The sequence below is a fragment of the Lissotriton helveticus genome, chromosome 5_1, assembly GCF_964261635.1.
Source record: "Lissotriton helveticus chromosome 5_1, aLisHel1.1, whole genome shotgun sequence".
NCBI classification, from domain to species: Eukaryota; Metazoa; Chordata; class Amphibia; order Caudata; family Salamandridae; genus Lissotriton; species Lissotriton helveticus.
In genome coordinates, this window is record NC_136065.1 from 1993728627 (window position 1) to 1993753825 (window position 25199).

Consider the following 25199-nt stretch of genomic DNA (forward strand, 5'->3'; position numbering starts at 1 on the left):
GGTCTTCTGGCTTTCTTCAGGGGTCACTACATCATTAAGCAGAAAAATCTATTCGCTTTGCCTAATATATTAAGAAAGTCAATTGGCTTAGTCAAGGGGATCACCACATCAATATACAAGGCAAGCCAATAGCGAGTTCCTTTTAGATTTCTCAGGCCACATAAATCAGCCATAACACCATCCACACCCCTACAATCCTTAACTGAAGTGGGAAAGCTCCAGCTCCAGAAATACTTAGAAACACTATCAACTTTTCCTAGGGTCATGTTGTAAACACCCTAGAAAACATAGGTTTACTTTAAAAAGTGATTTCTGAGAGGCTGCATCTCATGCCAAGATTGGGCAGGAACAATATGCAAATTGACACACACAGGGTTTAATCGGGCGCTCCTGGCCGGGAGAAATTATGTTATTGAACATGTCATTGAGTGATGTAATACGTGACGTCATGAACAGTGCATGGTGGGGGGCACAAGTTATAGTTAGCTCAGGAAAATATAACTAGTGAATTTCAGTGGTTTTATTTGTTTTAAAGTATCAGCTTATACATTATTGCATGGGGGAAGCGCACACCACTGTTCTTCCCAAGGACAAGACTAGGAAGAGGAGGACCAAGAGACCAGGGCTTTCCAGCCTAGTCACAAAAACAGAACACAGGTTAGGTGCGATGAAGGAGCGGAAGCAGAGGGCTTAGATATCAGTGCAGCAGATGCAGTGGCACCGAGCCTGAGGGTACAGGTGTACCCAATTACTGTCATCGGGGCCCATGCTCCAGTCCTTTAATTTATTTACGTACATAATTGCTTGTGGGAGATGTACTCCAGGTTCTCTTCAAGTGAAACAATTTAGTATACTTTATAGATGACAGTGGTAGTGTGGTAGAAGGAAAATCTGGAAAGGAAAATAGTGTACTCCATTGACTTGGAGATATCTGGTAACCTTAACCAGGGTTCTGGGGTAAACCTTCCAAGTGTTCTATGTCTATGTGTACCATGCTGCATTGGTCCATGTTTTTGTCTTTTAGGACCTGTAGTATTGTTTATACCATTCTTAAACAAGCATCTGCAATGCAATAGTTCTCGCAATTGCGAGATTTTGAGCTATTGGCATTGTAAATGACAAAGCCTTTTATTTGTGTTTAAAAAACCTGCAATAATAAAAGGCATTGTCAATTACCAATACCAATAGGTCAAAGTTTCTAAACTGCAAGACCTAATTCATTGCAAATGCTTGTTTTTTAATGTAACCTAAATTCTTAATACCATACCCATCATTAGCTTTAATTTAACCTTTGTTTTTTCAGGGTTTTTCTGAGCTTTTTAACCATAAAGTAAGCTATTATTATTAGACCCAATTTCAGGGGCAGCATCGCCCCACTGCTTTCTCGCAGTGCGAAAAGCAGAAACATAAAATGGTAAAACTACCATTTTATGTTTCTGCTTCTTGCACTGCGAGAATGCAGAAGTGTTTGGTTGGCTTGCCCACTGCTGAGGGTGCGGACTGTTTGGTCGGCCCGAGGGCCAACCAAACCAGTCACACGCACTCTGCCCTCGCAGCCTACATGGAAATAATAGCGTCCCCATAGGCACCTGGCTGGTCGGCGCCCTGACCAATCAACGCTGCCATTGCAGCATTGTGATACGCTTAAGGGAGCAGAGGGAGGCTGCCTGCCTGCTTCCTGTTCCTGTCAGGAGAGACCGGCCACCTGTCCGAACCCCCACGAGACCCTCCCCTCCACCCCCCCTCCCCCCGTGAGTCATGCCGGCCGCAACTGCCTAACTTTAACGTCATACAGTTGCCAGTTTTTCCACCTGCTTATGTGGGACAATTCAATGCCTTATCAGTGACAAATGGAATGATAGTTTATTGATAGCAGAATTAAGCAGCTATATTCATAAATTGATAAATGGCCTAAGTAATGCTGCAGTGTGCCAAAATGCTTAAGCTGGGTCTCTCACCTCATTCACTTTTCCAGGGGCAGCTGGTAATAATTGGCGTGAGAGGAGTTATCCTACCCCTTATGTGGGTGGAGGCAGGAGCATAAGGGACATGTCAGTCAGATTTTCAACAAACAGCTAAATTGTGATGAAAAACAGCATTCCAGTAGTAGTTGAAGATCGGGGATTACTTAGGCATGTGCCAGGCCGGGCGTATGGTGTGGCTCACCCTTGACGCAGAAGCCAGCATTATGATGTCAGGGTGGTAAGAGTGGCGTTTTTTTTTTTGCTTGACCTCATATTTTCGTTGTAGGGCGTTTACTGATGACCCCCAAGGCGTGGTTAGCATCACAGAGTGACAGGCAGTTTGAAAGGGCCAGGCAAGGCAGGCCAGTGATCGAGAGCTGTGGGTGGCATACAGTGAATGGGAGGAGGCTCCACCAAACTGATGGATTAGCTGCCGAGAGGGCAGGCTAAGGGAAGAGTCCTGCAGGTTCATTTTTGAGAACTCGGCACATGAGTTAAGCTGGACTGGTCAGAGTGCTTGAGACACTTGTGCATACTACTGTCCTCCCATCTGCATCTATATGTGCCCTTTATTTGTATTGGAACAAGGCCTAGAAACGGCATTCTTTTGCTTTTGAAAGGAGCACCCGATCGCTTTACTTCGCCATCCCTAGTCTCTCTCTCTCCCAATAAACAGGCCGTGGGAAGCCATAGATATTCTGTTCTTTATTGCCTAGTGCTTCTGCTACCTGTCATTCTGACTCCCAGGCCCTGGTTACTTGCTGGCTGAGCACAGCCAGAGTGCAGAATTGCACAGCAGCATCTTCGACTACTTAGAGGTGCTTTGGATGTCAGGTGAGAAATCCCTTTATTATCCTGCGGCACCAACCCAGCCACGGTTAGAAACTGAGTAGGACTAGAGAGACCCAACATACTATTGACAATAACACACTTTTTACTTAACAAGTGTATATTAAGTTTTGCAGCGTAACAGCCAGAGCTGCCGGCTTTGGAACGGAGGAGCCAGGTTCGAGTCTCGGCGACGGCTCAACACCTTCTGATTCTGGGCAAATAGCATCTCCCCATGCCTAAAAACAAAACAAAATAAATGTGACCTTGTGTAATGTAAATGGTACTCGTGTAAAGCGCTCCAATACCTTCGGGTCAAGTTTGCGCTATATAAAACTGCAGGAAAAAAAATATTCAAGAGCAGCTCCCATGTCGAAGGGCCTGATTTAGATCTCAGCGGAGGGGTTACTCCGTCACAGCAATGCCGGATGTCTCATCCGCCGAAATATAAATCTCATTATACCGTATCGGATTTCAATTTCTGTAGACGAGTTATCCGTCACCATTGTGACGGAGTAACCCATCTGCCAAGATCTAAATCAGACCCTAGGGCTCTCCCAGGTACTACATTTCAATGTTAGATGTAAATATTTAGGCAACTAAACGAACATACTGAAATATAAACTAGCCTCGTGAGACCTGCGGTACCTTATCAATTACAGGCTGCTTATCCAGAAGAGCTTTGTCTGTCTAGGCTTGGTGATTCATTAATCTATACAATCATGGGCTACAAGTCTCAGAATGCACTATGCACCACACTAGCAATTGCACAAGTTATGTTTTTTTAATAACACACTGCCAGTTGGTAACTTTGCCTCTAATTGTGGGTCTGCATGCTCAACTTCTTCCCAGCCCTCATAAAGTACTAAAACATACTAAACCTCTTTACAGCTCCCAAAATGAGGACTACATCAGGAGTCCCTCAGGCTCCTCACTTTCCCCCCCTCCTATTCAACCTCTACCTCCTCCCACTGATTTGGGTCCTAAAAGAGAGGAAAGTCTTCACTTTCAACTATGCTGATGACTTTCAACTAATATTTTCCATCAGCAACTCCCCCAACTCAGTCTGTGAATTTCAGTCCACCATGCTATTCATTAACGGGTGGATAAATAGCAATCACCTGAAACTCAATCCGGACAAAACTGAGCTAGGGGACACCCCCAACTCTTGGGGAGCACACCTTTGGCCAATCCCCCTCCCCATCTGCCTCAGCCAAAAGCCTTGGAATAAAAATAAACTGTGATCTCACCATGAAGTCCCAAATTGGGTCAGTGATAACGACTTGCTGAGAAAAATAAGAAAGCGGAAGCTTTGATCCAGGTGGTCCTTGCCATGGTTATGTCCCATGTCAACTATGCAAATTCCCTATACTTTGGCATCCCACTATACCTAACCAAGCGTCTGCAACTGGTACAGAACCAAGCAGCGAGACTGATTTTTCAGCAACCTAAGCAAAATCATGTCACCTCCCTCATGAGGAAGCTGCACTGGCTCCCCATCAGATAGCGATGCGCCTTCAAGATATGCGCTCCCACACTATTCTCATTGTATGTGAATGGTGTGGTAGAGCACCTGCTTAAAGAACCAGCAGATGCTCCGTCCCTGGCGGGCACTCGGATCCCCACCCTGCTCTTTGCCGACGATACCCTTCTCATTGCAAAGACACCCCGGGGTCTCCAAAACCTCCTCAACCGCTTCCAGGAGTTCTGCTCTCTCAGGGGCTTGACGATCAATGTAGACAAGACCAAATTCCTGACCTTGAACCCTCCTAAAAAGCTAGGGCCCCCTCCGGTTCTAAATACTGTTCCCCTGGAGAGGGTCTGCGAGTTTGATTATTTGGGGATCCGCCTTAGCAATTCCATGGGCTGGACCCCACATATTCAAAAGATGCTGCTCAGCCACAAAAGGGTGACTGGCGTCCTACTCAGGGAACATCGCTCATCCTCTAAACATTGCATTTCCCCAGATATAGACATCTACAAAGCTAGAGGGGTTACTGCCGCCCTGTATGGGGCGGAGTTGTGGGGCACCTCAAACCTTGAGGTATTAGCTAAAGCGGAAAGTAAGTTTCTGAAGGATCTTATGGCCCTTCCATTGAGCACACCTACAGTCCCAGTGCTTCTCGACTTGGGCTGCAAACCTATTGCGGACCAGGCGTGACTCCGGCCCTTGCTCTTGTGGGCTCGCTTGTGGAGGGTCCCCGAGCTAGCCTCATATGCAGCAGGCCTGTCTGAGGTGATCGCAATGGAGGGATGGCACCGAATAAAATGGTTAAGGGATGTTAAGAGTTTATTGGGGGAGCTGGGTCTGGATGACTGTTGGGCTACTCGTTCTGCTCCTCCCAAAGCCACCTTGAAGAAGCTATACTGGGAGTGGGTATCTTCCAAACTCATTGGCAATCCTCGACACTGCAATTCGACCGCAGAATTCCTAAGAATCAAAGATGTGGTTGCATATGAGCCTTATCTGGACCTCATCTCTATTTCAATGGAAAGGGCTCTCTACTTTAAGCTTAGAGTGGGTACCTTGCCTCTAGGTAACCTGGTCTCCAGGTGGAAATCTTCCTCCCAGTCCTCGCCCTTCTGTGCTTTGTGTTCGACAAGGGTGGAGACGGTGGAACACATTCTTTTTGAGTGCCCGGACTATTGTGCTCCAAGGAGGTGCTGGCTCATACCATTGTGTAGACATTTAGGTACACGCCAGCATTTGGTGGCCCTCCGTACCTTACTGACTGACACATCCTCCCCCATTGTCTGTGGTGTTACAAAATTTTTAAAATGGGCTTGGGTGATTCGCTCAAAAAGGCTTTCCATTTCAATTTAATTCTTTTTTAAATATTTATTGTAATAGTTCCCGATTGTTTTATTCTTTTTAAATTACAATGTATTTTATTCTTGGCCTTGTGAATGTATTTCTTAATGTATGTACTGCTTTTAAGATACTTACGTATCGAAATAAAGCATATATCACAATCACAATTAATCTATACAATCATGGGCTACAAGTCTCAGAATGCACTATGCACCACACTAGCAATTGCACAAGTTGTGTTTTTTTTAATAACACACTGCCAGTTGGTAACTTTGCCTCTAATTGTGGGTCTGCATGCTCAACTTCTTCCCAGCCCTCATAAAGTACTAAAACATACTAAACCTCTTTACAGCTCCCAAAATGAGGACTACATAAGGAGTCCCACAGGCTCCTCACTTTCCCAATTTCAGTCCACCATGCTATTCATTAACGGGTGGATAAATAGCAATCACCTGAAACTCAATCCGGACAAAACTGAGCTAGGGGGCACCCCCAACTCTTGGGGACCACACCTTTGGCCAATCCCCCTCCCCATCTGCCTCAGCCAAAAGCCTCGGAATAAAAATAAACTGTGATCTCACCATGAAGTTCCAAATTGGGTCAGTGATAACGACTTGCTGAGAAAAATAAGAAAGATCAAAAGATTTCTCACCCCGGAAGCTTTGATCCAGGTGGTCCTTGCCATGGTTATGTCCCATGTCAACTATGCAAATTCCCTATACTTTGGCATCCCACTATATCTAACCAAGCGTCTGCAACTGGTACAGAACCAAGCAGCGAGACTGGTTTTTCAGCAACCTAAGCAAAATCATGTCACCTCCCTCATGAGGAAGCTGCACTGGCTCCCCATCACATAGCGATGCGCCTTCAAGATATGCGGTCTCATTTTTTTTTTTTTTTAATCTTTTTATTAACAGTTTTTACATAATAAACGCATTCCCACCCACCCCTTCCCCCCCATCTCCCCGACCAAGATCATGTCAAAAAGAAACGACTTATTACATTCATAAATCTGGAATTAATCCATTATAATTCGTCAAGCATATCCTGAGAGAAAAAAAGAAGAAAGGAAAAAATCCAAAATAAAGAAAAAGAAAAAAAAAAAACATTTATGTATGTCTCTGAATCCACAGCAAGAGTGGTGCCCAGATCCGCATACCCCTCAATCTTTTTTTAGCTCCTTTGTTTCTATAGATTGCCACTTCCAGAATACAGGTCTCTAATAGCCTAGCCCTCCATTGTTGGAAGACAGGTGGGTTAGGATCTAGCCAGGCTGAAGCAATACTAAGTCGGAGTATTGCCATGGCCACAAATATCAATCCCTGTGTGTTTGTCTGCTGCTCACCGTTCGCTACCCCCAGCATGATTTCCTCTGTTGAAACTTCTACTCCCTTTTGGCATACTTCTGATAGAAATTCCGATATATCTCTTATCAGGCCGGAAAGCGTGTTACATGTAGCAAACATATGAATAATATCAGCCCCAAAGAGTGCACAACGAGGACATGTAGTTCCCTTCCCTGTTCCCCATTTGGCGAGTTTCTTCGGTATATAATAAAGGGAGAAGAATGTTTTATAAAATTGTGCTTCTAGCTTTATCGACATTAGCAAATTTAGGGCTAAATCATAGGCCAGGCGGGGGATTGTAGTATGCACTCCCAGCTGGACCTGCCAGGCGGCGCATTGTTTATCCATATCATCTGGGGAGGCTAGATTCAGAATTTCATACATTTCCCCAATCCTGGGAGTCGTTTTTTTACACAGATTATCAATCAATTGATTATTCTGGAAATTCTCCCGCCCGCCAGTTTTCTTTGTTAAAAAATCTCTGACCTGCAAAAACTTAAAGAAATCCCTATGGCTAATGTTATATTCCACATGTAGATCTTCAAACATCTTAAGACAGCCTTGTTTATAAAAGCAGCCCAGCTGCACCACCCCTACCGAGACCCATCTGTTTATACAGCTATCATGAAATATTGGGGGTAGATCATTATTACTGCTCACTGGCGTATAAAATGAAAATCGCCCAAACCCCAAAATCTTACGAACACTACTCCACACTTTATAAACCCCTACAATAGTTTTAAACTTAACTTTCTTACAGTCTTTGAATGGCAGGAGCCCTAAATTTGTGGATAGCCTCATTAAGAGGCACCTACCTATGCGCAACCTGCGTTCCGCCCACAAGCACCTTCTGTCAACTCCTTCCTTCAAACTAAAGCGCCAGGGTGGTGCTAGGTTTGCCGTCCTAGCTCCAAGACTTTGGAATTCTCTTCCCTCCGTAATCCGATCCTGCACCGACCTCCTGAGCTTCAGGAGGGTCCTCAAGACCAGGCTGTTTCGACAAGCTTACAAGAAACTACCTAGGGCCCCGGCACCTCTCACAGTAGCGCCATGAAACCAATTTGGTGTACGTACGCTTTAAATTTTTTTTTTTAACATAACAGAAATGGAGTTAAACTTACAGCAAGCTGCACAGCTTTCTTTGGTATCAGCTGCCTGACCGTTGAAGAGGAGTGGTAAGATCATGATAAATCAGGAGTGACAAAATTTGAACAGATGAGTTACACATGAGATGCTAACACACTTTAACAAGCATTTACAATGCAACGGTTTCGGCTTTGGAAAAGTTTGAGCTATTGGCATTGTAAATGACAAAATTTGTATTTATGTGTTGGTTTTGAAAACAGATAAATGAATGGCATTGTCATTTACATTGCTAATAGCTCTAACTTTTCCAAAGGCGAAACCGTTGGATTGTAAATGCTTGTTCTGTAATAATGGCCCATAGGGCGTTATACCATATGCACCCTGAGTTGTCGAGCTAGGGATCCGCTAAAATGGGGGTGGGGGTCTTGTCCCCATCTGCTCTCCGTGCCTAGCCACGTCCCGGGCCTGCAACAGCAGAGACATCTAGAAACCAGAGACCGTATTGACCGTCTCGGCCCGAAGCCTCAGGGAGAATCCCTGCAGATTAGCCGGCCTGACAATTGTTCCACTTAAGAGCTAAATAAATATTTCCACCCACGGCTTGTTCCGTGTCAATACCAATTTATAGAGATCCACTGTAGGCAGACACCGTCGGCTGCAGGCTTCAGAGTGGAATCTGCAGATCTGTGGTTAGTAAAGAGTAAACACCAAGTGACGCCTTTCCTTATAAGGAGTGCGCACGTTACGTCAGTTTTATAAATACAACCGTCGCTGACGTAGTGTACATCACTTACCAATCATAGTGTATGTGCGCGTATGATGTTAAGATGTGGGCAGATACGATAATGGAGTTATATCTGCACCTTTTTGTCTCTTAAAGACAGAATGCACCAATTAATAAGCAAAATTGACTCCTGAAGGCAAATGATAATTCTTTGTCAAATCTAATTACAAAACAAAAGTTGAATGAACCTTTGAAGATCCGCTTTACAAGGAGAAGCTGACACTGCAATTATATTTTCTAGATTTTAACATGGGCACAATCAATCAAAAAGCATTAAACTTTAATGACAGTGTTAGCCAGCTCTGATAATCAAATTAGATTCTACGTGTGGAGTTATTGCAATTAAAGGAAAGTTACCATCTCAGAGCTAAAGCGGTGTAGTCATCTGCAGTGCAGACTAAGTCATGGTGAAAGAACATTAGACGAAACTATAAATGTTGACATTTATCACATTTATAGCCATTTGTCAAATGTCATGATGCAATAACAGTTCGTGCAGAGAGCCTGTGATTATGTTAAAGTTAAAAAGGAAAAGTATTGGGAGATGATGACACAAAGTGTGAGGGGTGGGGAGGAGGCAGTGGCATTTCGTGTCCCATCCCCCCCACCCCCTTTCCCACAGAGTACTGAGCCCCCCTTAGGACTATGGGTTGTCTCACTCTTGTTTGTGAGCAAGGGGTTCTTACCCAGAAGGACTAGGGCTACCCGTGCCCCCTATTGAGAACACCCCCCACACAGACACAAATCGAACTTTCCTCCTCTTAAACACCGCCGGAACTAAAGCGCTCATCGTTCAGCAAGAGCGGCCTCGGCAGTATATAAACTAAATATCGCTTAGCTGTGCAGTGTGCCCTTCTATATGTTTATGTGCGTGCGTTCACCAGCTGCAAGGACGTTCACGCTGTTTACTTCTCCGGGGGTCGAGGGTTTGCGCTAGCATTGCGTCCTGTTTTATTCCCGCCTTTGATGTTTTGGTTACATTCAATATATGGCGCCCATTCATTTTTATTCAAACCATGAACAGGATGGCCCTGCTCTAGTGTGCACTGTGCCTGTTGAACTCAACGTTCACAATTTTGTGAATATTCAATGTAACCATTAATATATCAGCGCTGTTCGTAATCAACTCCAAAACATCCTTCCTCTGCCACTACACAACTACAATACTAGGAAACTCACCGCCGCTTTAATCAACCGGAATCACCTTCGTGACAATCTATGCAAACGGGATGATCGGGACGCTAAATCTTTAACATCTGCAACTAGATGTATAGTAACCATTAGTCATAGTGCGGAGTATATAATTACTCTTCATGTGTTGTTTTGAACTACGCACTCACCCGTAGTGTATATGAAAGGTGACACTACATAAGGCTGTACAACTACTTCAAGGTCCACACTTCTTTTCTATGTAGTCCGTTGCGAAAATAAACTATAGACCGCTTGTTATACCTGAAAAACTATTCAGTAACAACATTTCAAACCACGATTATCTCTCAAATTACTTCCAAGGTACTGGACCCGTGTACATAAGAGTGTGTTCTGAATCTCCAACTGTTCCCGATATACCGCTAAGATTCCACATACGTTGCCACTATAAATAATAAACAAAATACATTTGTAAACTCTCTCTATCGACCATTCCTGCCTCCTAGTCTCTTGTTAGATCGTGTATTTTCGCACTTACTTTGAAGTGTTACACGATTGTTCTCAACGTTTGTTGTTCCCGCTGCTGACTGCTGGCTACGCTCCGCTTTGCCTGTTATTCACTTCAAACGCCAAAACCTCCATTACGGCCAGTTAACCGTACGTGCAACATCACGTGACGAAAGAATGCTGGGATTTGTAGTTTAAATTTCCGAATTACGTTTAAGACCCTTATCTGGCCCCGATTATACATATTGTTCATTTACTTGCGTATCTCTTGCTGATCATCCCTTCCAGTACCTAAAAAATACTGAAAAGGAGCCCCATCCTTAATCGTGTGTGTAATCCTCTCTGCCCTTTTGTGCGAACATACATGCAACACCCAAATGTTTTCATTTTTAATCACAGAGACCTGCGGACGGAGTCGTGGAGAACGTTCGGGCTCAAAGGCTCCGTAGAGACGACCCCAGTGTGCGCCACACACTCTTGCAGCCGCTCAGCTGCTTCAGAAGGCGAAGCTTTTCCGGTAAACACTGGGAGGTGCTCACCTGGAGTAGTGAGGCTGGGTACGTGATGTGGCATCCCCGGCTCGAGTCTCTGCGTCGGCTAAACATCGTGTGATTCTGTGCAAACTACTTAATCTCCCCGTGCCTAAAACCCTTGCTCAATGTATCTAGTGCTCACGCTCCAATACCTTCGGGACCAGTTCGCTCTAAATAAAACTGCAAAACAATCTTAAAACAAGCCGAGCAACATCGCAAAATGCATTTGAGGACACATACACTTGTACCAGAATGTGTAACATAAACAGGGGCACAGCGGCAGCCACTTTACCGTTCTGCTCCTTGACGCTTCAGTTTGCTGCGGAGGTCGGATTCCGCCCGGGATCCAAGTAGCCAATAAAACAAGGTCATTTTGGGATTCGGGGGCGTGTTTGCGTGCTCTCCCCTTCCCATTGGCTGGAAGGTAAAATTCCAGCCAATGGGAAGAGGAGAGGGCGTGACTTAAAAAAAGACACGGAAACGCCCCCGAATCGCGTCAAGGCGGGCCCTGAACTGAGTGACGCTCCTCTCCTCCAATGGCTGGCCAGGATTTACGAGGCCAGCCAATGGAGAAGAGGGGCGTGTTCAGCCCCCATACTACAGACAAAAGATTTCGGCTCCGCCCACTGCTTACGCAGTGCGACGGTAGCCGAAACCTAAAAAAGGGGGGGGGGCGAGAGTAAATTCCTACCCCAATCTCCCCTGAATGAACTGTATACACACAAAAGGAGGTAGGAATGTAGATCAAGAAAATTAAATGTGCTGATAGTGAGATCTAAAACTAGCTTGTATATATCCACCTTTTATTCTTTATTCTGGAATTATACTGCCAGGATTAACCCCTTCGATGCTGTCCCGTTTCCGCCGCTGTGCGGTAAACAAACGAACAGGGCAGGGCCGTGACGAACCCCAGCCGTCATCCGCACACGAGCACCCCGGAGCGTGACGGCTAGGGTTCGTCACCAGCATGCAAGGGGTTAAAAAGAAAAAATGGGACGGTGGGGTTAGGGATTTTTAGTACATACTTGGGATCAAGGGTCCTGAGGAAAGCCGTATAGACCCATTTGAGGGTTAATCAACAGGCTGAAACATGTTAACAAGTATAGATGTTCCTTGTCTCATAACCAGATTCCTCCAACTGCAGCCCCCAAAGTCTCCTACCTCCTACAGAGAGCAACTCCTCTTCCTGGACAGATGCTCCCTGCTCACAGAACATATGTTACTGTGTGTGTGTGTCTGTGTCCCTTGGAACGTTAGACTTGCATTTTCCAGTAGATGAGCAATGGATTCTAGGTGTTTGGAAGTCCCTTGTGTGAAGTGTTTCATTGTATTTTCTCTCTCTAAACAAAATCAAGGAAGTCGTCTTAATGAATGGTTGTACTATTCAAGAGGTAGGGCAACCAGCAATGTAGAAAGAGAGGCATGCGCAGGGAGACTGGTGCAGTGAACAGTGGTGGCTCCTCCGTTAAGGTGGAGAAGTATCACCCCACTGTTTTCTGAGCAGTGAATAAAGGCAAAATAAAATGATAATAAAACATGCGTTTATCATTTTATTTTTCCTTTGCCTTGCTCAGTATGCCGATTCAAGGGCAAGCCGGGCCACCCTGATTGACACTGGGAGGCTTGGAGGAGGAGTGGTATGCACTGCTACAAGTGGGCATGTATGTTTGGCTGACCATTTTTTGGCTGGCCAAACAGACATGCGCACAGGTTTCTCCAACCCAGCTGTATTCTACAGCCGGAAGGAGAAAAAGCACAGACTCCCTGTGCCTGAGCGAGCGTCAAACCATCCGCCTCCGTACAATCCTTATGCTAAGAATAGCATGAGAGCAGTATCTGCACTGGATGAGGAATCTGTGATGTGTCCCAGTGACTGCTGGGAGCAGGAGAGCAGAGAAGTACTGAGGTGTGAAGCGGACGGCAGCATCAGTAAGTCTTTTATTTATTTTTAAACCCCCTTGGCTTTCTACTCCCAGGCCCCCCTGCATCCCCTCTACCCGCCCCCACCCTTTTCATTTGTATCAGACGCCACTGATGGTGTAGGGGGTGTTTTTCCGACAGGAAGCATCACGCACACTAATTAACACTTTCCTCACAGGGGTCATGTACAGAAGAGGGATGCCTGTTCTGTGCAGTGTGTTCTACACCGAGTATGAGCTCTCCCCTTTTATATCAGATCTATTCCTTCTTATCTTGAATTCCGCAGGGCACTCAAGACCTTCCTTTTTTCTCGCGCATTCCCATCCCAGTAATTCCTGCCTCCCTAGTCACTGGCCAAGCATCCTTAAAGCGCCATGAAACCGCGTGGTATACGTGCGCTATATAAATTCCTAGAAATTCAAATTTATATAGAGCAATAATCACCCTCTGGTGCGGAGCTGTGAGCTCTGTACTTGGCCTGGGAGCTCTGCACTTAACATGGAGATCAGCACTGAAAGTATAGATGAATTATAGGGGCACATGCATCAAAGGAAATTGCATTCGCAATGGTGCGAATCGCAAAATTCGGCCGTTTGCAAATGCAATTTCCATTTTTGGGATGAATTAACATGTTTGTAATTTTCGCAATTTAAGAAATCGCAAAATTGCGATTTCTTAAATTGCGATTGCATTTAAGGAATCTCAAATTGAGATTCCTTAAATGCAATGCATCAAACTCTAAAAATTTGCGAATTCGCAAATAAGGGGAGCAAATTACCATGAAGTTCACCTTCATGGTAATTTGCGAAAACTTGAAAAACGCACAAAGGTGCTTTTTTCAAAGTTCCATTTTACACACACGCCCCTTGGGGCATGTGAGTGTGCAAAATGTACTTCTAAGCAGATTTCAGGGGTGCAACAGGGTGTCCTTTGGACACCCCTGCACCCTTGAAATTGCATTCTTAATTTGCAAATTTCTAATGGTGAATTGCAAATTAAGAATGTCTTTCCATTCATTCCTATGGGCCTCTAGGTATTTCTTAATTGCGATTCCCAATTAGAGAATCGCAATTAAGGAATTTTAAGAAATCGCTATTTTTATAGCGATTTCTTGATGCATTGCAGTTTGCAATTCCTTAATTGAGATTCCTTATTTTTCGCAATTAAGGAATTGCAAAATGCAATATTGATGCATGTGCCCAATAGTGCTGTACCGACCAAAAAAAGAGCAGGAGGAGTCTTATGCTGACCAGAAATCTGGCATGATCTGGAAGTACTCTACTAGGCATGGATGGAGCTTTGTATGCAGCAAGGCGTCACATGAGGAAATGTGGTTTAACTGCCAGAGTTGCTGACTTAGGATCTGGGGAACCAGGTGCTAGTCCTGGCATCAGCCCACATCCTTTAATTCTGGGCAAATCATTTAATCTCCCAGTGCCCAAACAACATGAATCTGACCTTGTGTGATGTAACCTGTTGCTCATGTAAAGCACTCAGTCTCCCTGGGCCAAATCTGCTGTATATTAAAATGCAAAAAATATAAGTTCAACTAGCACACAAAGATACTGCATTTTGCAAACCAAGGAAATTGGTATTATGACTGTGGTATATTTTGCCTTCTTTCAAATGATAAAACTTGTGCTGTAATATGCACCATTTGAACTCACTTTTTCAAAACATTTCAGCACATTTTCTTGAAATCGTGTGTACTAGAAAAGGTATCATATAAACCTATTTTTTTTAAGAGTTCTTGCCACCCCTGAACACTACTCTTTCCCTTTGACTTGCTGGTTGTGCTTGCCTGCCCTTTCAACTTGAAGCTCAATTTTTTGCCTCACCACTTTAAGAATCCAGTAGCCAAACACTTTTCTACCACAAAAGTACTAGAAATATACGTGGGGTCATAATAAAGAATAATCAGGCCATTTGGAAACTTTTGGAAATTCATGTAGACTCGCGGTTTTCATTTTATGGCTGCAAATAGAAGAGTAAGTGATGGCATCTGTGAAAAGCAATAACACTCACCATTTAATAAACTTAAATATTAATGAAGCCCTTTGAACCCTGTGGGCGTTGCACACCTGCCTTACACATACCTTGTGCTTTTGGGCAGCCTCCTCTACAGGAATGACGGTGTGAGTCCGGTGGTCCTTGGACCGGTCACACACCACACAGATGGGCTCCTGGTCATCCTCACAGAAGAGCTGCAGCCGCTGCTGGTGTTTCTGGCACACGCTCTCCTGCGGCTTCAGGGACGGGAGGTGAAGTTTTACCATTTCCACGAGGTTTCCCAGCTGCCTGTTAGGCCGAAATTTTTTTTCTGGAAAGATGGCCCTGCACTGGGGACAGGCGAAGTTTGTGTTTATCTCCTGCCAACATTGTAAGATGCAGGACTGGCAGAAATTATGCCCGCAGTCTATGATAACCGGATTCTTAAAATATTCCAAACAAATTGCGCAAGTGGCTTCGTCCACCAGCTTGACTGCCCCGGCAGCCGCCATAGTGCAGTAATGGGCTGGGAAGGTTGAAAGTTCAGTTTCGTTTCTCCTTTGTCAGCTAGGCGTGGGCGTGCCTCTGTCTCTCGCTCCTCGCTCCTCCCTCTCTGTGGAGCTGCCGCGCACACGCAGTCTGCTTTCCTAAGAGGGCGGCACCTTAATGCCGCGGTCTACTCCAAAATTGAACTGCGTGGTTGGTGACGTCACCAACGTCAGGAGTCTAGTTTCACTTTCGGTTTACGTAGCGCGGTGGTGAGACGGGACCCCAAGGTTACGTGTGCGACCTGTAGGAGCCATTGACTCCAGTCGCCCGCCCGCATTAAGGGGATTTTTATTTTCAATGCACGTGGGCCCAGTTACATCGACCTGAAATCGTGTTTCAGGGGTGGGAGATGACATATGAAGAGGCGAGTTTTCTTGCACCTCCAGCCTTAGTTGCGACTCGGGAGATCATAGCTGCCAAGGTTTCAGATTGCTAAGTGTGACATTTTCACAATTTCAGTGTAATAAAGAGTGACATTTTAACGACTATGAGTGACACTTTCTCACGGGAACATTAATTGCATTAAGCAATTTAGACATACTAATAATATCAGAAATTACACACATTTGAGCAATGAGAAACTAAGAAGTCCTGAACTAAAGTGTACTAACGGCTGAAAGCTGAGCAGAGCAGCATCAGGCTGGATGACTGCAAAGTTTTCAGACTCAGTACACCACAGGACAGGGGGCGCAGGCAACTCCGATTGATTGAAGCATCAATGTTATTTATCAAGAGCATCCATAGCAAATTCGCTTAACTACTAAAACGCAGATGCCCTAGCAGCTTTCACCCACATTGGCCCCCCAGGGTCCTCCTTACCAGAGGCGTTTTAATGCATGGGCAAAGTGGGCTCTGGCACTGGGCCCCAGCCTTTCGGGGGGCCCCTGATACAGCCGCGGTGCGTCCATTGGGGCGTAGGGGCGTAGCCCCACTAGCCCATGGACCCGCGGCTGTGCAAGGAAGTTATAAATATGTCATTTTATTAATCCTCATGTCCAGGCCGTCAGGAATCTGGGCAGCACCCGGCGTATCCGGGAGTCGGGGGAGTGCTCTGCGGAAGGGGGGCTGGACTGCTGTGCAGCTTGAGTTGAGTGACAGTCCACGTCACTCAGCTGCAGCAGCAGAGGTGTCCCGAGGCTCGAGTGCGCAAATGAAGCTCAGGGCTGAAACTTGCCCAAGCATGCGCATTAGTTGTTCTCCTGCTAGCGAGTGGCCAGGGGGGTGCTGGGTTTAACCAGGCGACAGACCCCGGCGATAGAAAGGGCGACAGGGCGAGCACGCAGTGTGCCCCCCCCAGCGCCAGGATTGGCCAGTCACCTCGTGCAGGGCAGGGCAATCCATTATTGGATGCCGCACCACTGCCTAATGGCCAATCAATCACTGTGTCTGACTTCAGTCATGCAGTGATTGGCCAGCTGCTGACGTCATGATCCTGTTCTCTACTCTCTCTCTCTCTGGGTGGGTGGTGGTGACTCTCGCTGCCTCGTGTGTGCATCAGCCAGCCTGTGTGCTCTCGAGTCCGTCGACCCGTCGTGTGTGAAGTACTGAGTGACCACCACTACTTCAACTTCAGTAGTTCTCCAGCACTAGTAGTCTCTTTTTTTAGTGAGTATATAATTCTGATATGTAGACTAATTGTTTTAATCTGCAGTCGATAATTTACAATTTAGAACGACGGCGCTGCCAGCCACGCTGGGTCTTGTGTGCTGCAGCCAGAGAGGCCTAGGCCGGCTCATTTCCGTTTCTGATCAAAACGGCGTTGTTGAATGACGTGTTACTGTTGTTATGTGCCACGCGCTGGCAAATTGTACCTCCCTCCCACACACACACACTGCCAACAATTTTGCTCCGGAGTGAGACAACATGGTGAGAACCGTCACGGCAAATAAAATATTGCACACCAGGGTGGGAAAAAAAATCTCAATGTGCAACACCAGCGTGGAGTGCAAATTGTGCAGGGTCTGTACTGTAATCTCGTTTTGGGCACAAATTGTAGATTGATTGGTGATTGCACCCAAAAGTGGATTTGTAATCCCGCCGTTGGAATCGTGTTGCAATTAGAGGGTTGGGAGTGGGCAGCATCTGCAGGCCCCATGCCACTGGCTTGCGGCAATCTGAGCTCGAGATTAAAGGTTGGAGGACAAGTGCGTCACTGGACAGAGGCTCTACTGTCTGTGCCGAGTCCGCGCCAGAACCTACGCTCTGCACACACGTTCCCATGTATTCATGCCGTGCATGGGAACATATCAAGTGAAAACCCAAAATGACCCCAGTCTCACATTCCCTTCATGTTTGAGTGGAGAAGTTCTCACTGAACAGCCGGACGCACTTGAACAAGGCTTCTACCAATGGAGCAAGCCGCAGAGAGCCAGTTGACGTCAGCAGTGTGTCCATGCACAGCTGAAGGCAGAATAAAGGGCCATTTGCACAAGCAATATCCAGTACTAGCAAAACATGCCTGTTTAAAATCCGACTCCCATGAGCAACAAGATTGGCACATACATGATCATGCCCGAGTCCAGCGAGTGTGTTCATGCATGTCTGGCAGACGTGTGCCATGTGCCTCAGGAGCACGCCGAGCTTGGAGGCAAGACGAGGGCTGCTCGTGGTTAAGCACTGTCAGATCAAATGTTCCCACAAAGTGTCCAAAGATGTTCTTTATCAGCTGTCTGCTTGTTTACTAAGATCTGCTTAATTTGTGCCGGTGCTTAGCACCGGCACTTATTTCACAGGGCCGGGTCTATGTCTCCGGGACATTGGTTGTGGTTGCCAATGCTTGTTGGCCACCACGTTGCACTGCTTTTTTGGGTCTGTTTTCTGTTTCTCACACCCCATTATGTTGTATCTGCCTCGGTAACGGAAGTCGAGTTAACTGTTGCAGTTGAATGAAACAAGGGATCAAGAAGAGATGTTCTGCTGCTCGGATAGTGTGCTTGTTCCTGCCGTGCTTACTAGAGAAGGAGAGGAGAAACTATTGCGCCTACCCGAGGCCACGCAGTGGCCATTAGGAGGGCGGGCCCCTAGTCACGGAGGGCTGTCCCGCCCCCGCATGACGCAGTGGTTTCCTCACCTGAGGCAGTCTCCCCTGGTTGGTGGAGACTGGTAAGTGATGCACGTCCGGGGCGGCTGGGAGGAGCCGTCTGGAGTACTTCAGACCTCTGCCCCGCTGGGGAGGCCTCTTTGCCGCTCCGGACGTCGCAGTTCCATGTTGGGACACTCTTTTCTTCTGTCCCGGTTGCTATTGTCCGGTCGTTCCCTGTATCGGTCGTCCGGTGCCTGCCTGCGCCGCTGGAGTGCCCTGAAGTGCTGCTCGATTGCGGTGAGTTTGTACTGCTTGCTCCCCCCCCTCCGGGGGTTGCAGCTGGGCCAGGCGGCATGTTTAGCTGCGGGCAGCTGGGGCAGGCAGGCGGGATGCGTGTGGGCCCTATGGGCCCGCGTATTGAGTAATCAAATACTTCGCCCCCCCACATGGGCCATGCCCGGGAGGGACCCCTTTTCCATTGCGGGTGCCGGCCCAGCCCCTGATAGGCACGCGCCAGACTGCCATGTGTGGCTGGAGGCTTGCATTGGGTCTGGGGGCAGGGCGGAAAGGGTCGTTGTGTGTACCGTTGGCTTCCCCCTCGAGGTCTCGGACATCCGGTGCGCGCCGAGAAGGTGCGGTAAGAGCTTCATTTATTAACGTTTCCCACAAGAGGAAATGTGAGTCGCGCCTGAATATATAGCATCACTTATAATGCAGAGGTGCTGTAGGCTTGCAGGCTGTATCTTTCTTTGCATCATGTCGTCTACCGTTCACAAACAATTCAAACGTGATGTTATGCCAGTCGACGTGATATCAATGCCATGCTGACATCCAGCATGTTCAACATTTCAAAATGAGGGCTGCGGAGGGTCGCCAGGGAATGATTGGCTTAGTGAAATATCACCTGGTATTATCCTTGGAAAGAACTCTGGCTATGGGCTTAATATTACACGGCAACGTGGGAAGCCTGAGTATGCCTGCATGCTGCGGGGTCGGGGGCCCGATCATCTCGGGCCCCACGTGGCTCCTGGCATAGAAGCCTGACTAGCAAGTGTGCAGTTTCCCTTGACTGATTATCCCGAGGGTGGGGGGGAAAGCAGCTGTTCTGTTCAGCCCTGGTGCTTTTCCCAAGGTGGTTTTAGGGGACTCTGGTCACCTTATTGAAGTCAGCTTGGTGTGGTCTCCCCCTTTCTTTTGTGGCTCACGACGGGCATTCCTCGGAGGGTAATGGTGGGGGGGAGGTATGACTCCTTATGACCTGATCCAGATTGTCTTCCCGCCCGGCACGCCGCGGGTGGTGCTTTCACGCGGTCATAGCGGGTGGATAGTAGTCTTGTGCGACACGCGGCAGCAGCGTCTACTTTTAAATTTAGCACGACTAATGTTTTCGAGGCCAGGGCGCTGTTACGTTGGCGGGGTTCAATCCTTCCATCTGTGTCACTTGGCAGCGCTACTTTGGAATATTTAAGGCAAAACTCTTTTCTTTGAATGTTTGCAATGCACCATCAGCAGAGTTTATATTTAAATAATTAGCACCATCTACCTTATGCACCACGCTAGTGCTGTCAGTAGAGTTCCAAGTACCTGTCCTTTGGGACGATCGTCCGGAGCTCCTTGGTGTGGCTGGAGTCCGCTGGTGCAATTGACCATGACGGGCACATTTCCTTTGGTGTAATTCGGCAGGCGAGCATCGCTATATGTTTTAGCAAAGTCGTGTGCATGGCCTGGGTGGGTGGTGGCGCGTCGAGCGCCTATGATGTGTGCAGTGTTTGCCTTCTGTGTGCTTTGTTTTCTCTGATACCTGCACACATGTCGGTTATCTCCTCCTCTGTCTCACCGTTTGCTACCACAAGGGCAGCTCAGCGGTTCGGAGGGCAGGTCCTAAAGCCGGGGACCCAGGTTCGAGTCTGGTGTGGCTCAAACTTTGCGCAAGTCACATCATTTCAATACTTGCACGCATGCCGTGGAAGTGTGACTCCAAGAACTCCGATATCTCTGGGGGAGTTTTTGTACCAAGTTCCCTACTGTAAAGAGTTACTTTGCAGCAAGTGAATTTCTTTTCAGGTGATTTGGCTTTGTTTTGTGTACGGGGCTCACTTGGAAAGTTTCCATTTCATTCCGGTCCCATGGCATGTCGCATACATGGATATAAGGTAATAGAGGTCAAAGTGCAGGGCCCCTTCCCTTATTAAGCCAGGCCTGTAATTTCCAGTACGGGTGTTCGGAGATTATGGCGCTGGGGGGATGGCAGTGGGCGCTGCATGGCGGTCCTCTGCCTTCAGGGTGGGCATTCCTATCTTAGTCCAGAGGTTAAGCAGGGCTAGCAGTATAGGAATGCGGACACAGGAACCGACTCCTTCATTGTCATCATGTTCTGTCAGCGACCATCTTATGGCTAGTCGCCATACTATCTTGTATTCAGATCTTGAGATGTTATAATTTAGCAGCCTCACAGAATAATGCCCTATCAGAATACATGTTCCTCCCCTAGTGATGCTTGTATTGAAATTTCCCGAAACGGCTGCCCGCTGATCGGAACACGAGGTAGAAAAGCTGCAAAGAGGGGATTGCCGGGCTCGTCACCCTGGGCTATGTGTGTTCCTGCACGTCTAAGTGGGCTATGTGTGTTCCTGCACGTCTAAGTGGGCTATGTGTGTTCCTGCACGTCTAAGTGACGTTATCCGTTGTGCCCCTGTTGGGCTTCGACCCGGCACCGCCATGTAATCTAAAAAGACGGGAATGTAATTTTGTGGGTTCAGTCGCCCGGGTTGCTCAGAGGCTGCTTTAATTTTAAAACAAATGTTGTTTCATCAATAGTCAGAGAGAAAGGGGGTGCCCAATAAATAATTTAGTTGCAGTAATGCCTATTACTTAAGAATGTAGAATTTTGTGGGGGGTTTATCTGCACTCCAATGGACTGGTGTTATGGTCCTTTTGCATGCGATTTAATATACATCTTCTCATTGTGAATTGTTTCATACACGATATACTGCAGGTACCTCCTCGGTTTTAGGACTATGCTTGTCTTTGTGAAAGAACGCAATGCAATGTTTTGATAGGTTGGTAAATTATTGATGATGAATTGGAACAAAGTTCACTTGTATTCACCTAACAAGGCAACTTTCCTTGTTCAGCAAAAGCTACAGAATAAGTAAATTTGTGCGTCATACCAATAAGTGTAATGCTTAGTATGGTGTCTAGGGGCGTGGCTTGGACGCCGATCGGGATGGCGGCGTGAGCTCGTAGCTCCGCGCAGGATCCCGCTATTTCTCCTGTTTTCGGAACCCTAGGCGACCCGGAGACGATCCTCCTGCCCTCTGAAGTGCGAGGGGACAGCGGGGTGCACTTGGTGAACTGCTGGGGGACTGCCGCCCCCGAGGAGACCGTGTCGAAGCAACGGCTGAGGTGTTGCCGAGGGTGCGAAGAAAATGGCGGCGGGGAGATTGGAAGGCCCCGGACTTCAGCCCTGAGCCGAGTTGTCGCCGACTGGCGAGGGATCCTGCCGGGAGATCCTGCATTCCGCTGACTGGGGCGCTAGGGTCGGCGGGGCTGTGCTCTGCGGCCACGGTACGCAACCTTGGCTCGTCCGGAGCTTGGGGACCCTAGCTGGACACCGTCCTGGGACTTCTCCTCTCCCCCTCAGGCTCCCGAGGGGAGCGGCCGAGTGGAGTGTGCGTCGCAGGCCGTGGCTTTTGTGCCTGTGAGTGCCGGTGGAGACATTGCATTGCCGGCGACCGGCGCTGCCCACGGGCGCTGATGATAACCGAGCTCTTGGACTTGTGACGCAGCACTCTGGAATGGCGGCGACGAGTGGGTCGATGGCCGAGGGACGCACTGAGGGGGACTCGGCGATTTCCACCCAGCTGGGCGAGAGTCCCTCCCCGGAGCTCGATCGAGACCTACGGCTGAACCAGCGACTAGATGCCATACTTGATGCGATCGCCTCGACTAAGGACGTGTTGCACCAAGACATCGCCCAAGTGGCCGTGGGCCTGGGGCTGCTGCGCGCAGATCATGCGAAGCTAGCGGACAAGGTTAAGGACCATGCCCAACTATTGCTGGACCTGAAACCATCGGTGGTGGCCGCGGAACATAAGATCACTGATATGTTGGCCCGGTTGGACTCGTTGGAACGGAGGGCAGAGGATGCGGAAGGCCGCAATAGGCGGAACAACGTGCGGGTCGTAGGCCTTCCGGAACGGATTGAGGGGGAGGATGCAGTGGCCTATATGGAGAACTGGTTCCGCACTGTGGTGGCGCCGGAGGGGCTCACTCCTTTCTTTACGCTGGAGAGGGCCCACCGGGTACCTGCTCGCCCGCCGGGGCTTGGTCGCCCCCCCCGCCCGATGGTGGTGAGACTCCTCCATTACAAGGACCGGGATCTTCTCATTCAGCGGGCCAGGATGTCGGGCCCCTATGACGTGGAGAATAGTAGGGTTACGATCTTCCCAGACTACACCCAAGCGGTCCAGAAAAACCGGGCATCGTTCCTGGCAGTGAAAAAGGAGCTCAGGGAGGAAAGCATTCAGTACTCCTTGCTCTACCCGGCTAAGTTGCGGATCATGTTGGATGGGACTACGCACTTTTTCCAGACTCCGGACGAGGTTTGGCACTGGCTGGAGTTGTACAGAGCGGGTACGGATAGATCGCATAAGAGCAGGCGAGATGAACCCAAGCAGCCCCGGGTGAGACAATCGCAACGCATCCGATCCCGCAACAGGCGCCAGCGGGAGAGGCGGGAAGCTCAAATGGCGGCGGAAAAGAGGGATGCACTCGCAGCGACGGCGGCCATTACAGGGTCGCAACAGAACAATGAACGTGCGGAGACTGACTCGGGAGGTGACGGCGGCAGGTCGGGAGAGGAACTCTCGGAAGCGGACAGTTCGAAGGGGCCGGAGGTGACCCCACAGACCTCGGATGGTATCTTTTGTGGCTGACATTGGATTGGATTACGCTAGATCGGGACTTCATGGTGGGGTGGTATCCTGTTGATAGGGGCCGGGATGCCGGGAGGGGGAGTTCTGTGCTTCAGGAGGGATGGAGGCGCGGGGCGTGGGCTCCGCTCGCTGGGGTCGGCGGTGACTCACCCCCCTTGGGCCCTTAAGGCCGCCTGTGGTGGAGACCACAGGGTAAGAGTGTGAGGAGTTGTTTCAAGGTTTGGATGGGGGCGGACATTGGGTTCGTGTGCTCTGTCCTGGGGAGAGGGGTTTGGGAAGTTTTTCTGTTTTGGGTGTGTTCGGGGAGGGGCAACTGCACTGGGGGGGTTATAAACATTCGTTATTTGATTCGGACTGTACGAAGTTGGAATGGGGACATTACCTAATCTGAAATGCCTAACGTGGAATGTCCGGGGGCTGCGAACTATGGTGAAACGTCATAAAGTCCACGCATATCTTGTACGCAGGGGGGTTCAGATTGCTATGCTTCAGGAGACTCATCTCACTGAGAAGGAATGTACTGCCTTGCAGAAAAGGTGGCGGGCCAGGTGTTTGGCACCACCTACTCAGCGTATGCCAGGGGGGTGCTGATCTGGGTGAGGGCGGGGATACCCTTTCAATTGCTGAATCAAGTCGTGGATCCGGGTGGCCGGTTTGTGGCGGTGGAGGGGAGGTTATATGGACGGGATGTGGTTTTCTGCTCTGTGTATGCACCAAACACTGATCAGGCTCGATACCTTGATAGCCTCTCAGGGGCGTTAGCCTCCTTCCTGGCGGGCCCGATAGTGCTAGGGGGGGACTTTAACTCGATTACGGATGTGGCTCTGGACAGGTCCCATCCCCCTCTGGTGGACTCCCCGGTGCGCAGGCTGACCGCGCACAGGAAGGACTGGCAGGATAGGTGGGGGCTGCTGGATGTCTGGAGGGAGCGGCACAGGGAGGCCAGGGATTACTCCTTTTACTCTGCACTTCATGACCTGCATGTCAGGATTGATTCGGTGCTCTGCGGTGGATCCCTAGCTCCGTTGGTCTCCCATGCGGAGTACTTGGCTAGGACTATCTCAGATCATAATCCCCTATTGGTGCACATTCAGTGGCAGAGGGAGCGCTCAGTTATTCCAACGTGGCGGCTTCGGCCGGAGACACTTGAGGATCCCGTCTTCCAAGACGTGGTTCGGCAAGGCATTGATAGCTATTTCGGAATGAATGCGGACTCGGCCACGAGTAGGTCCATTGAATGGGATGCAATGAAAGTGGTGGTGAGAGGAGTGTGTCTGGGCAGGTTCTCGAATGCTCGCACGGCTGTGTTGAATGACCTTGTGACAGCGGAAGATAGGTTGAGGGACTTGGAGCGCCGCAGGCCGGCTAGACCGGACCTACAAGCCCAGCTATTAGAAGTGAAGGAGGTGGTCGCCACTGAGACGGAACGTTTGCGATGCTATGACTACAAGCAGTATATCATCAGGGCGCATGCGGAAAGGGATAAGGTGGGTACCCTCTTGGCCAGACTGGCCAACCCGGTACTTGGGGGCTCCCCGATCCTCGGCATTCGCACTGCGCGGGGAGAGATGGTGTACACCCAGGCAGCGATATTGGAGTGCTTTAGGGGGTACTATGAGGAACTGTATCGGAGTCAGCTGGAGGTGGGGGTCCAGGCCATTGCGGAATACTTGGGGGAGAGGCAGATTCCGGTCCTTGCTGAGGAGGACGCGAAGGAACTGGGCGGTCCGGTAACGCTCACGGAAATACGGGCGGCCATAAAGCATATGGCCC

General features: G+C 48.5%; 1 protein-coding gene across 1 annotated transcript in view; it reads right to left on the reverse strand.

Annotated features, from left to right (window-relative positions):
* Nucleotides 1-15504, reverse strand: part of LOC144752838 (E3 ubiquitin-protein ligase TRIM39-like) — a 745961-nt gene extending 730457 nt beyond the window's left edge. Inside the window, exon 1 of the mRNA XM_078640678.1 lies at nt 15026-15504. Within this exon, the coding sequence (XP_078496804.1) occupies nt 15026-15430 (405 nt within the window). The 5' untranslated portion in view covers nt 15431-15504. The remainder of the gene's footprint in view (nt 1-15025) is intronic.
* Nucleotides 15505-25199: the final 9695 nt, after the last annotated feature.